The following is a 14,060-nucleotide window of genomic DNA, read 5'->3' on the forward strand; positions in this document are numbered from 1 at the left end:
AACTGTAGTCCGGCACATTTGGAGGTTGCGGAATGCTAATGAAGATGGCCGTAACTTATTCAGGCTAAATTTATCTTAACTCCTTTTCCTCTTCATTCCCCCCAACCATAAGTCCTGCTTCTTGGGCTCAACAGCCTCAAACTTAACTCTTTTGTTTCTGAATTATATTTCTGGCCAGGATACAACCGATTACGTCGCTTATGTTGCCAAGGATCCCATCAACCAGCGAGGTGAGTGTGATTAAAGAAATGGCACGTCGCTTTTTAAGAGCTACAGCCAATGGTGTGAGTGTGGTCAGTGGTGGGTTTCAATTTTTTTTTACTACCGGTTCTGTGGGTGTGGCTTGGTGGGTGTGGCATGGCTTGGTGGGCATGGCAGGGGAAGGATACTGCAAAATCTCCATTCCCTCCCGACTCCAGGGGAAGGTTACTGCACAATCTCCATTCCCTCCCCACTCCAGGGGAAGGTTACTGCAAAATCTCCATTCTCTCCCCAGTCCAGGGGAAGGTTACTGCACAATCTCCATTCCCTCCCCACTCCAGGGGAAGGTTACTGCAAAATCCCCATTTCCTCCCCACTCCAGGGGAAAGTTACTGCAAAATCTCCATTCCCACCCCAATCCAGGGGAAGGTTACTGCAAAATCCCCATTTCCTCCCGATCAGCTGGGACTCAGGAGGCAGAGACTCGATGGGGGCGGGGGCGGTCAGAATTTTTACTACCGGTTCTCTGAACTACTCAACATTTCTGCTACCAATTCTCCAGAACTGGTCAGAACCTGCTGAAACCCACCTCTGGTGATATATATTAACATCCGTGCATTTTGTGATATACCCCTTGACTTGCAGCCATTCATTTAGCGACTCCTCGAAGTTACAACTGCACTGAAAAAAAAAAAAGTGATGCACAACCGGTCCTTTGCAGTTACAACTGTGGTAGCATCTCTTTGGTCATGTGATCCAAATCTGGGCATTTGTCACTTGGCATGTATTGATGATGGTGGCAGTGTCCTGGGGTCATGTGATCCCCACTGGAGTCTTTCCTAACTGGCTTCCAACAAGCAATAAGGGGGGAGATGGGATTCATTTAACAACCACATGATTCATTTAACTAGGCCTCCCTAACCCCTGGGCTACTTGAAGCATTTGGAACCGGGCCATGGAAGAGGTGGACAAGTGCTGTGCCAATAGGGGTGCGCGCATCCACGCTTGCACGAGCAATGGTCAATCACATGTGTGTGTGTTTGCTGCTCATGTGGAGCCATCCCTCTCCCCCCCCCTCTCGCTGGTCTGCAAAGCCGGAAAGATTGGGGAACTCTGCATTTAACAACTCCGGTGATAACAAAAAAAAAAAAAGGTCTAAAAATTGGCCTAACTCACTTAAAAAGTGCCTTGCTTAGCAACGGAGCTTTTGGTTCCAACTGTGGTCGTAAGTCAAAGACTACCTTTGTACAGGATAATACATTGAATATATTGGTGCCTGTTCCTAGATCTATTTGTTATCAGCCTAAATCCATCCCCTGCAGGATAAAAGTCTCTACACTGAAGATTATGGAATATAGTCTAACACAGGGGTCTCCAACCTTGGCAACTTCAACTCCCAGAATTCCCCAGCCAGCGTTGGAGACCCCTGGTCTAACATCATGTGGTCTAACTTCAGTGCGGATAAATATATTTATAATTTTTGATTCCATCGTGCGGGGTAGCCTAATGAAATTTTAGTGGGGGTTTTATGTAGTTTTTAGGATTGTTTTAATTTGTTGGGCCGAATTTCAAAATTAGTTTTTAATTATGTTTTTAATTTTTGTGTATACTCCTGTTGTTTTAAATTGGCTGTAAACCGCCCTGAGTCCTTCGGGAGAAGGGCGGTATAGAAATTGAAACAAATAAATAAATAAATAAATAAATATATTTAACACACCCCCAGCCAATCAGAGCACAGCCAACCCCACCATCCAATCAGAACACACCTCCACCCAATCAGAACACAGCCAAGCTCCCAACCAATCAGTTCAAACCCCCACTAGCAGTTAAAAGGAAGAAACAGCTGTGATCACACATTTCTCCTAGAAGCACGAAGCTGTAAACACCTAGCCTGAAGATGATGAATGGGATTTTGTCGAAACGTCGCCAAGACACTTCCAATTTTACGCGGGAGAAAACCCGAATAACCAAAGACCTACATACAAACACCCGCGAAAACCTCAGAAAACAAATATATTTATTTACTTCCTAGTCTGTGTTTTAGAGAGAAGAACTGGTAGCTCATAATCACCCAGCTGTCTTACACACAGACACACAGACACAGAAACAGACATAGACACACACACACACACACACACATGTATACTGTACATACATACACATATCCAGATTGGGGGCAAAAAAGGGACTAGATAGCAATGTTCCACTATCCAAGGGGCTGTCACCAAGAAGAGGGTCAACTTATTCTCCAAAGCACCTGAAGGCAGGACAAGAAGCAGTGAATGGAAACTGATCAAGGAGAGATTCAGCCTAGAACAAAGTAATTTCTTGATGGTTAGAACAATTAATCCGTGGAACTGCTTGCCTCCAGAAGTTGTGGGTACTCCAACACTGAAGGTTTTTAAGAAGAGATTGGACAGTCACTTGTCGGAAATAGTATAGGGTCTCCTGTTTGAGCTGGGGGTTGGACTAGAACAGGGGTCTCCAACCTTGGCAACTTTAAGACTTGTGGACTTCAACCAGCTAAGCTGGCTGAGGAATTCTGGGAGTTGAAGTCCACAAGTCTTAAAGTTGCCAAGGTAGGAGACCCCTGGACTAAAAGGCCTGCGAGGTCCCTTCCAACTGTTATTCTGATTTGTGTGTGTAGGTGCGTGTGTATAAAAGAATTATAAACCATTTCTGTTTTGTGGTCTCTTTTTTTCTTTTTAAGTCAAACAACCTGTTTAGGCCTCTTAAGATTTGCAACGAACAGCATCGTTTGAAATTTATCAAAACCTGTAAGAATAGCACTGCAACAGCCAAACATGGCCCTCAAGAGACCGCTAACTTTCTGCCTGTTCCCTCAGGCTTGCAGGGTGAGGGTTGTAACATAGAGGCTGATAGACAGCGCCCCGGGGTTTGCTGGGGCTGGGCTCTCTTTTGGCTAGCTGCCTTAGGCAAGCTGCTCCCTTTGAGCCTTGTTCTTCTTCGCTCCCTTTGCAATCAAGTTGCTGAAAGATTTACCTCACCACAGATTATAAATCCATCTCTGCTTTGCAGGCTTAAAGAAATGCATGATTTTAAGCGGCGCAGAGACAACCGAGGGTGTTCAATAACACCAAGCTGGAAGAACGTGGGCAATGAGAGACAGGCGGTACCTAAGTTTCCAAAAACTATCCAAAACAGGCCATTTTTCTGGGCCTTTATTGGGCTGTTTCCAAGCTGTTTTTCAGGCCGATTTAGGCCTGAAAATAATTTGAAAACGGCCCAAAAATGGCCAGAAAATAGCCCAAAAATAGCCTGAAAATGGCCAGAAAACAGCCTGGAAAACGGCCCAGAAAATGGTTAAAAAACGACCCCAAAACAGCCTGAAAAATGGCCAGAAAAGAGCCCAAAAAGACCTAAAATTGGCCCAAAAAAGAGCCCAGAAAACAGCCAGAAAACAGCCAGAAAATGGCCCCAAAACAGCCTGGAAAACAGCCAGAAAATGGCTGAAAAATGACCCTAAAACAGCCTGAAAAATGGCCAGAAATGGGCCTGAAAAAGGCCTAAAATTGGCCCAAAAAGAGCCCGGAAAACAGCCAGAAAATGGCCCCAAAACACCTGGAAAACGGCCCAGAAAATGGCTGAAAAATGACCCCAAAACAGCCTGAAAAACAGCCTCAAAAGGGTCCAAAAAAGGCCTAAAATTGGCCCAAAAAACAGCCCAGGAAACAGCCAGAAAAAAGCCAGAAAACAGCCAGAAATGGCTGAAAGATGACCCCAAAACAGCCTGGAAAACGGCCAGAAAATGGCTGAAAAATGACCCCAAAACAGCCTGAAAAACAGCCTGAAAAGGGCCCAAAAAAGGTCTAAAATTGGCCCAAAAAGAGCCCAGAAAACTGCCAGAAAACAGCCAGAAAATGCCCCCAAAACGGCCTGAAAATGGCCCCAAAAACGGCCTGGAAAACAGCCAGGAAAATGACCTGTTTGGGGGCCATTTTTGGGGCTGTTTTCCCGCGCTCCGGCAACCGCGAGGACCAGCTGGCCAAAAGACCAGAAGAAAGCAGGAGAGCAGCTGGTGATGGTGCACGTGCCCACAGAGAGGGCTTTGCGTGCCACCTCTGGCATGTGTGCTATAGGTTCACCATCGCAGTGCTATGAGGATGTATGAAGGTATAGGAACGCATGGGTTGGTTGTAGTGTGTACAGATAATCCTAAACGTATGATCATAATTGAACCCAGAATTATGGTTGTAAGTGGTGGCAGTCCCAAAGGAGCTTTTTTCAGGAGGCAACTGGACTTTCTTGTTTTTTTTCTTTGAAGAGGTTTCGCTTCTCATCCAGGAATCTTCTTCAACTCTGACGGGATGGTGGGGAACGGAAGGATTTATGCTCCTTGGTCATTTGCATCCTTTTAGAGGGTCGTTGAAGCTACTTGGAGGTTTACCTGTGTCCTCAGGGTCACCTGAGTGGTGCAAATGGGTGTGGAGCCCTTCTTGGAACTGCTGAAAGGACCGTGTTGTAGAATGGAGATAGATCAGTGGTGGGATTCAAAATTTCTCACTACGGGTTCTGTGGGCGTGGCTTGGTGGGCGTGGAATGGCTTGGTGGGCATGGCAGGGGAAGGCTTGGTGGGCGTGGCTTGGTGGGCGTGGCAGGGGAAGGATACTGCAAAATCCCCATTTCCTCCTGATCAGCTGGGGACTCGGGAAGCAGAGAATTCTTTGGCAGGGGCCAATCAGAGGTGGTATTTGCTGGTTCTCTGAACTACTCAAAATTTCCGCTATCGGTTCTCCAGAATTGGTCAGAACCTGCTGAAACCCACCTCTGAGATAGACAATGTCGTATCCCTCCCCCTCCATTGAGAAAGGGCTGATCAATTTTGACACAGCTGGCCTTTTTGACCACTCTTTCAAACCAAGCAGTCCTCTCTGTCCAAAATGCGCACTTTGCTGACTTCCAAAGAGTGGCCTTTGTCTTTTCAATGCAGATGAACTGCTGAATCTACTCCTGATGGGTTTGTTGTCCTGTGTTGTGCCCTGCGTTAATCAGAATAGAGCTGGAAAGGACTTTCTACTCCAGCCCCCTGCTCAAGCAGGAGACCCTGTATCATTTCAGAAAAGTGACTATCCCAGTCTCTTCTTTAAAAATCTCCGGTGACGAATCACCCACAACTTCTGAAGGCACAAACCCACAACTTCCGCTGGCTAATTGGATGAACTTTATGAAGTTCATCCAATTAACTTAATAGGAGGAACTTTATGAAGTTCACTTCATAAAAAAACGAAGGAAGTCCAGTTGCCTCTTGAAAAAGCACCTTTGGGACAACCATGACCTGGATGACTGAGAATCTCCATAGACAGTAAGTGGTGACAGTCATTAAGTGGGACACCACGTGACAGCGCCTAATGTTATGATCTTATTGTTGTGGTCGTTAAACAATTCCACTAGTCCAGGGGTCTGCAACCTTAAATACACAAAGAGCCATTTGGACCGGTTTCCCACAGAAAAGAAAACACTGGGAGCCACAAAACCTGGGTGGGCGTGGCCAACTCGATGTCACTCACTTCCACTAGTCACATGACCCCCTAGCCACACCTACCCAGCCGGTCATTAGGGCAGAGAACCAGTTGTTAAAAAACACCGGGAACCACAAAATCCTTTTGACATCTCTCTCTCTCCCCTTCCTCCCTCCCTCTTTCCCCACCTCTCTCCCTGTATCTCTCTAAGTCTCTTTCTCCCCCCCCCTCTGTTATCTCTCTGTCTCTGCCCTGGCCGCTTCTCCATTCCCTACCGTTGCCCTTATCTTCTTGGGCCAGGTGAGGAGTGACTGGGAGGGGAGAGAAAGGGATGTGGGTCGAGGCCAGCCAGTGGTGGGATCACCTGACAGGGAGCCACAGCAAAGGGCCCAAAAAGCCGCATGCGGCTCCGGAGCCACAGGTTGCTGACTCCTGCAGTAGTCATTAAATAAACCCATTATACCCACTGGGGATTTTTTTGACGGCAATCAGAAGTAAAGATTAGAAACTATCAAAACCTCCCCAAAATCGCAGTCACACGACAGCCGGACGCCGCAGGTAGCTGTAAATGCGAGCCGGTTGCCAAGAGCCCAAATTGCAACCCCATTACCGTGACAGAAGGTGTGGCCATCAAAACTTTGAAATCGAGTTGTAAGGATCTTTTTGGAGGTCTGTCATAACTTTGAACGCTTGCTAAATAGCTGTTCATTAAACGAGGACTACCTGTACGATATGCCAGTGAGTGGTGGCCATGAAAGAACCAGGGAAAAGAATGTGAATGTTATCCAGGTGAAAACCTCAGTTTTATTCATTCATTCCCCCTGCTTTCACTTTCACTTTTGATTTCACTTTCACTTTCACTTCCCCAGGCATGTCCTGCTTTCAGAGTTCTGCCATTGGCTCTGTTAACACAGCCTAAGATTGCATTGGCTGTTTCTGCAGCTGCATCCCGCTCCTATTTGTGTCTTGTTGTATATCTTTTTTTTGGGGGGGAGCGAAAATTACATTTAACTTCTGGTTGGGGAACTTCTCTTTCTCTTTGGCAGCTTGCCACATCTTGGAATGCTGTGACGGATTGGCGCAGAGCATCATCAACACCGTCGGGCAGGCCTTTGAGCTCCGCTTTAAGCAGTACCTGCACAGCCCTCCCCAAATTGTAGCACCCCAGGAGAGGTATGGGATTGTAACCTCAGTTTCCCCATGCGTTGAGGATTGGGCACCCTGTGGAGATCTGTACATTTGGACTTGCAGGTTCTAGATTGCTCCCTCCACCCCCTCCTCCAGTCAGCTGATTGGCTGACTCTGGGCCAGTCCCTCCCTCTTATTCCAAGATCCAATCAAATACAATCTAATAGAGAAGGGCCTGGACTAAGGACAGGGAAATTTGGATTCTAGTCCGCACAGAAGCTCATTGGCTGAATGTGAGCCAGTTCCTCCCTTTCAGCCCAAGAGCCAATCAGATATAGTGAAGAAGTGGCTGCACTAGGAACGGGGAGACCTAGATTGGAGTCCTCCTCAACCACAATAGCTTATTGGCTGATTTTGGGCCAGTCCCTCCCTCTTAGCCCAAGACCCAATCAGGTGTAGTGGGGAAGATGCTGGGCTAGGAGTAGGGAGACCCTCAATCTAGTACTCCTCAGTCATGAACTCTCATTGGCTGAATGTGTCGCCAATCCAATCCAACAGCCAATCAGCTGTGGTGGGGATTGGGAGACCCAGGTTCTAGTCTTTCTTCAGCCACCGAAGCTCATTGGCTGACACTGGGCCAGCCCCTCCCTCCTAACCCAAGAGCCAATTAGGTGTAGTGTGGAGGAGCTGGAGCAGGAGGGGGGGGAGACCCAAGTTGTAGTAAAAAAATATGAAACCGGATATTGAAGTCCCCCCCCCCATTTTACACACACCATGTAAAAAATGAGTTTTGATCATGTAATTGTGGCATGCACCTTGATTTTTTTACACGCACACACACACTTTCTCTCTTTCACTCACACACACTCACACACACACACACACACACACATACACACAGAGTTTCTCTCTCACACACAGACTCACACACACATTTTCCTTCACACACAGACACAAGCACACATGCACAGAATCTGTCACACACACATGCACAGATTCTCTCTCTCACACACACAGGCTGTCTCACACACACAGACGGACATAGACTCCCTCAGAAACACACACATATGCTCATGCTCACACACATGTACACGGGCACAGAGTCTCTCTCATACACACATTCACACATACACATTCACACACACACATTCTCTCTCACACAATCACAAACACACAGACTCTCTCACACACGACTTTCACACACGTACTCTCATAAACAGGGCTCTCCAGCCTTGGCAACTGTAAGCCTGGTGGACTTCAACTCCCAGAATTCCCCAGCCAGCAAAGCAGACTGGGGAATTCTGGGAGTTGAAGTCCTCCAGGCTTAAAGTTACCAAGGTTGGAGACCCCTGCTCATAAACACACACAAAGATTGTCTCTCACACAGACACACACAGACACATTATAGATGTCTATGTTTCTGAAATATGTGACATTGTTCCCTTGTTTCTGGTGTGTGTTTGTTTTTCTGACCTAGGCTTCCTTTATCTTCTCTGACACGCTGCCAAAGACCTAATTGGCAATTGTCTTGGCAAGGCCACACGGAAACACAAGAGTCAAAAACGGAGCTTCAAAGTACAAACCGACACCATCCACAACGTTGCTTCCTGCAAAGGCCCACATGCCTTTGCTCTTCCTTTCTGTCTTATGGGAGGGGCCAATCATCTCCAAGCCTTACTTCCGAGTCATCCCTTTTGTTTTAACTGTACTTGCCTTCTGGCAGCCCTGCGCATGCACATACTAGGAACAAGCTCTCCCTGTTCCTCTGCCTCTCTGACGTCCGACTCTGGAGGCTCCGGAGGCAGCACAAAACTCCCAGATGGCCCTGGCCCCCTTTCTGCCTCCGATGCAGAGCCCTCGTCCGAGCCTTCCCCAGACTCCAGGACTGGCCCATATTCCTCTCCAGCTTCCTCACTGTCCAACTCTGCTGCCAGCTCCGCAGGCTGCTGGTGGACCACAACAGTTTGTTTGTTTGTTTGTTTGTTTGTTTGTTTCATTCATTCATTCATTCATTCATTCATTCATTCATTCATTCATTCATTCAATTTATATAGCATTGGCCTTGTCCCCACTTGTCTTTCTCATCAGGACAATGGGAGTGGACGATTCTTGGGGTGAAGAGGAAGACTCCTCAGGGCACAATTACTACAACAGCATCCCTGGGAAGCAGCCCCCGCTTGGCGGTCTGGTGGATTCTCGCCTCCATTATGGATCAGCTTCCAGCCACGCTCTCTCTCTAGGTTCCTACGCCACCCATTTCAGCCAGGTGACCCCGAAAACTCCTTGACAGGTTCAGCTGGTGTATCCAAGCCTGTTTATTTTTATTTATTTATTTATTTTTATTTATAATTAAATTTTTATACCGCCCTTCTCCCGAAGGACTCAGGGCGGTGTACAGCCATCTTAAAATACAACAAATAAATAGCAAATTTAAACGAATTTAAAAATAAATATTAACACGGCCATCAACTAAAACAGTCGAAGACCGGCTTAAAACCCCTTAAAATACTGTTAGAAACAATTAAAATACACATTAAAACATACTTAGGCTAGTCCCACCCAATGAAATAATAACATCTTCAATTCCTGCTTGAAGGTCCGGAGGTCGGGGAGTTGGCGTAAACCCGGAGGCAACTCATTCCAAAGGGCCGGTGCTGCCACAGAGAAGGCTCTCCCCCACTTTAGTTGAATTTAGCTCAACTAAAGAGCATCATCACTTGTTCCTTAACCACGATCTCTTCCCAACCCATCCCATCCCCACCAAACCTTTCTTGTGGTGATAGAAGAATTGATTGTCAGAACCTGGCGGATGTGCCGTATAATTTAGCAAATTAGCTGTTTTTTAAAAACCTCTTTTTCCGCAGTCGAAAGGTGCCACCTCTCTTTGTTAATCAGATGTTGGATTTATTTAAATCTTTTTCTTCCGCAGAAAAATATCCTGTGGCAAAGGACTTCAGGTCGTCCTTGACTTATGACGGCAATGAAGCTCTTTTTAACTTTCATTATATTGTAAGCTGCCCAGAGTTTCTGTGCAGGTGATCCTTGACTTATGACCAGTGGTGGGATTCAGCCAGTTCGCACCTATTTGGGAGAACCGGTTGTTAACTTTCTAACCAGTTCAGAGAACCGGGTATTGGAAGAAATCTTATTTTGTTTTTTTCTACTTTACAGGGCTAATCCGGTAAGGAAGGCAGGAAGGAAACATTCTGGTGGTGTTTCTAGCCTAATCTTTATTGCCCCGCTTACAGAAACTGCCTCTCTGGTTTAACCCTTATTACATTGTAACAGCTAAGGCAAAGTGCCCATCAATGTGAGTGATGTTGAGTTGGCCACGCCCACATGGTCACATGACCACCAAGCCACGCCTACTCAGCTGGTCAATTAGGGCAGAGAACCGGTTGTTAAATTATTTGAATCCCACCACTGCTTATGACCATAAACTGAGCCCAACTTTCCTGCTGCTAAGCAAGACCATTGTTAAGAAGGTTTTGCCCCATTTTACGACCGTTCTTTTCACAATCCTTGCAGTTGTTAAATGAGTAATACAATTGTTAAGTGAATCTGGCTTCCCCATTGACTTCGCTAATCCAAAGGCCACAAAAGGGGACCACATGATTCTAGGACATTGCCACTGTCATAAATATGAGCCAGTTTCCCAGTCCTTCAATTTTGAACACATGCTGCAATGGTCGTAAGTGTGAAAAATGGCCATAAGTTCCTATTTTCAGTCCCTGCTGTAACTTCGGTCACTAAACGAACGGTTGTATGTCGAGGACCCCATCTCTGGATGGGGAGAAACAGGCTCAAGCTTAATCCCTCCAAGACGGAGTGGCTGTGGATGCCGGCACCCCGATTCAGCTGCAGCTGACTGTTGGAGGCGAATTACTGGCCCCAAAGGATAGGGTGCGCAACTTAGGTATCCTCCTGGATGAACGGCTGTCGTTTGAAGATCATTTGACGGCCGTCTCCAGGAGGGCCTTCCACCAGGTTCGCCTGGTTCGGCAGTTGCGCCCCTTCCTTGATCGGGATGCCTTGTGCACAGTCACTCATGCGCTCGTTACCTCTCGCTTGGATTATTGTAATGCTCTCTACATGGGGCTCCCCTTGAGGTGCACTCGGAGGCTTCAGTTAGTCCAGAATGCAGCTGCGCGGGTGATAGAGGGAGCTACGCGTAGCTCCCACGTAACACCGCTCCTGCGCAGACTGCACTGGCTACCTGTGGCCTTTCGAGTGCACTTTAAGGTTTTGGTCACTACCTTTAAAGCGCTCCATGGCTTAGGGCCTGGGTACTTACGGGACCGCCTGCTGTTACGCATGCCTCCCACCGACCGTATGCTCTCACAGAGGGACTTCTCAGGGTGCCGTCCGCCAAGCAATGTCGGCTGGCGGCCCCCAGGGGAAGGTCCTTCTCTGTGGGGGCTCCCACACTCTGGAACGAACTTCCCGGGTTTCGCCAAATACCTGACCTTGGACCTTCCGCGAACTGAAGACACATCTTTTCATTCGCGCGGGGCTGGCTTAAATTTTATTGATTTTAAATTTTCTATTATTAATTTTAAGGGGTTTTAGTTTTATATATTTTAAAGTTTTTTTAGGCCAATTATAAAATAAGTTTTTTAATTTGTATTTTAAATTGTATATTGTATTGTCTGTTTTTACTTTTGGCTGTACACCGCCCTGAGTCCTTCGGGAGAAGGGCGGTATAAAAATCGAATAAATAAATAATAATAATAATAATAATAATAATAATTGAGGAAAATGGTGGTCTTAAAACCTCCTTTTCTGCAACCCAAAGCCCCCAACCCACCCCCAGTGAATCAAACATTAGATGTGTGCGCTTTTTTACTTAAATCTTTTTCTTCGGCAGAAAAAAAAAATCCGAAGACAAAAGACTAATTTAAAAATAAAACTATCACGACAGGAGACTGACATTCAGAATGAAATTGCCGATTAGAATATCTGGTCTTGAAAGAATGCCATTCTTGCAGGGGGGACTACAACTTTCATCCTCCCCAGGCAACAGGGAAGCGATGGATGTTGTAGTCCATCCCTACAGGGCAGGAGTGAAATGCTACCGGTTTGGGCAGGTTCTCCTCAGCCGTGGTAGTAAAAAATGCTACTGGTTCGCAGAACCGGTACTAAAAAAAGTAAAAAAAAAAAAAAGGTTCCAAAGCTCAGCTGAGCGACGCGCGATCGTCGGAACTTTTTTTTTTAGTTTTTAAAGCATTTTTAAATGTAAAAGTAAAAAAATGCTTAAAAAGTAAAAAAAAAAGAGAAAGTGCCGACAACCGAGCGTCACTCAGCTGATCTTCAGAACTTTTTAAAAACTTTTTTAAAGCATTTTTTGCTACCAGTTTTTTGGAACCGGTAGTTAAAAATGCTTTAAAAAAAGTAAAAAAAAGTTTCCAGTGATCATGCTCCACAGCTGTGATCATCGGAAACTTTTTTTTTTTACTTTTTGAAAGCATTTTTTACTATCGGTTTCGGAGAACCGGTAGTAAAAAATGCTTTAAAAAAGTTTTTTAAAAGGTTCCTGTTCTGCCCTCCTTCGTCTCCGTCTGAGTGATGGCTTAAATAGCCGGCACTATCAGCTCTGGCAGCAGAATAGCCAGCATCTGCCAAGTGTCTCTGTTATCTCCCACAATGCCAATGAGTCACCCAGGAACAAACTTCAGCTCTTAGTTAATCAGCTGATTTGCCTGCTACGAAGAGGCACAGCAGCTCTTGCTGCCTTTATATCCTGTGGGGTATGGCTCCATGACTTAGCACTTCCTAGGCCTGCCCCACCCCTGCTTCTGTTGTTCCCTCCTCTCCTGCCTAGGAAACCTAGGGTCCAGCCAGGCCTGATTGCCATCAGCTGGGTCTGAAGGCATGGCCTGGTGGGGGGAAAGAGTCAGGGGACGGAGGCCTCGTTATCTTTTCCACCTGGCCTGTCTCTGGCTCCTGGAGCTGAGCCAGGGAAGCCGGTGCTCCCGAGGTAAGTCCTAATGGCTCTTCCCCCTCACTTTCCAAGTCACTTTCTGGCAGGAGGCCCAGCTTGGGGGACGCAGACACAACAGTTCCCAAGCTCGTGTGCCACAGCTGATTCCTCCCCTTCACTGTTCTACTTACCTTCCCAAGCTGCCTTTTGGTGCATACTGCGCAGCCAGTGAACTGGTAGTAAACCGGTTCAGATTTCACGACTGCTACAGGGGAATCCCAAATTGGGAGAGGCTGGCCAAGAACAGTTTTCTTCTGGATTATGAACCGATTTCTGCCCTAGACTCACCTAAGGGCAGTGGTGCTAACCCAGGGGTCTGCAAATTTGGCTCTTTAAGACTTGTGGACTTCACAGTTGAAGTCTTAAAAGAGCCAAGTTTGCAGACCCCTGGGCTAACCAATTCTTTGCCCTTGTGATAAGATCCTTTTCGGTGGAAATCCGAACTCGGCAGGAGCCTCTGCTAGGCGATGGGCTCCTGAGGACGTGCAGAGCATTAAAGAAACATTAATAATTCAGTCGGCGAACCAATTCCAAAAGATAAATGCCGGTAGCATAGCTTGAATGCCAAGTAGAGGCTTAACCCAGCTGCGTTGGTGAATGCAAACAGATGTTAATTATATCTGGAACGAAAGATAGAGTTGTTGCGAAATAGAAAGTGCAGGAAAGTATGATGTAAATGCCACATTGGAGACCGAGAAAGACAAGAACGAAAAGAAGAAGCAGCTCCTTCGTTTCTTAATCACTAAAACATAGGAAGAACCGTTAGGGGAATTGGGTATGAATAGTCTAGAGAAAAAAAGGACTAGGGGAGACATGATAGCTGTCTTCCAATATCTGAGGGGCTGCCACAAAGAAGAGGGGGTCAACTTATTCCCCAAAGCACCTGAAGGCAGGACAAGAAGCAACGGATGGAAACTAATCAAGGAGAGAAGCAACCTAGAACAAAGGAGAAATTTCCTGACAGTGAGAACAATTAACCAGTGGAACGGCTTGCCACCAGAAAGTTGTGGGTGCTCTATCAAGGGAGGGTTTTCAAGGAGAGATTGGCCATTTATCCAGCATAGTATAGGACAGGGTGTCAAACTTTGAGGGTTGGATCAGCATTGTAGTTCTTTGCGGGTCGGCTGGGGGGCGGTGGCGGCAGCGGGAGATGAAATGCACCTCCTCCTGTGGCCTGTTTTGGCCGGCAGAGTGCTGCAGGAAGCCGTCCAGGCCAAAAATGGGCGCAGAGTGGTTCCTCTTTTTGGCCTGCAGAGGGACCATGGGCTGGT

The 14,060-nt window shown here is 46.7% G+C and overlaps 1 protein-coding gene across 1 annotated transcript in view; it reads left to right on the plus strand.

Annotated features, from left to right (window-relative positions):
- SHC2 (SHC adaptor protein 2) overlaps positions 1-14,060 on the plus strand; it is a 76,164-nt gene that overhangs the window by 37,666 nt on the left and 24,438 nt on the right. Inside the window, exons 6-8 of the mRNA XM_058163280.1 lie at positions 179-230; positions 6,728-6,854; positions 8,898-9,075. Of these exons, the coding sequence (XP_058019263.1) occupies positions 179-230; positions 6,728-6,854; positions 8,898-9,075 (357 nt within the window). The remainder of the gene's footprint in view (positions 1-178; positions 231-6,727; positions 6,855-8,897; positions 9,076-14,060) is intronic.

The sequence above is a fragment of the Ahaetulla prasina genome, chromosome 1, assembly GCF_028640845.1.
Source record: "Ahaetulla prasina isolate Xishuangbanna chromosome 1, ASM2864084v1, whole genome shotgun sequence".
In the NCBI taxonomy this organism is placed as follows: Eukaryota; Metazoa; Chordata; class Lepidosauria; order Squamata; family Colubridae; genus Ahaetulla; species Ahaetulla prasina.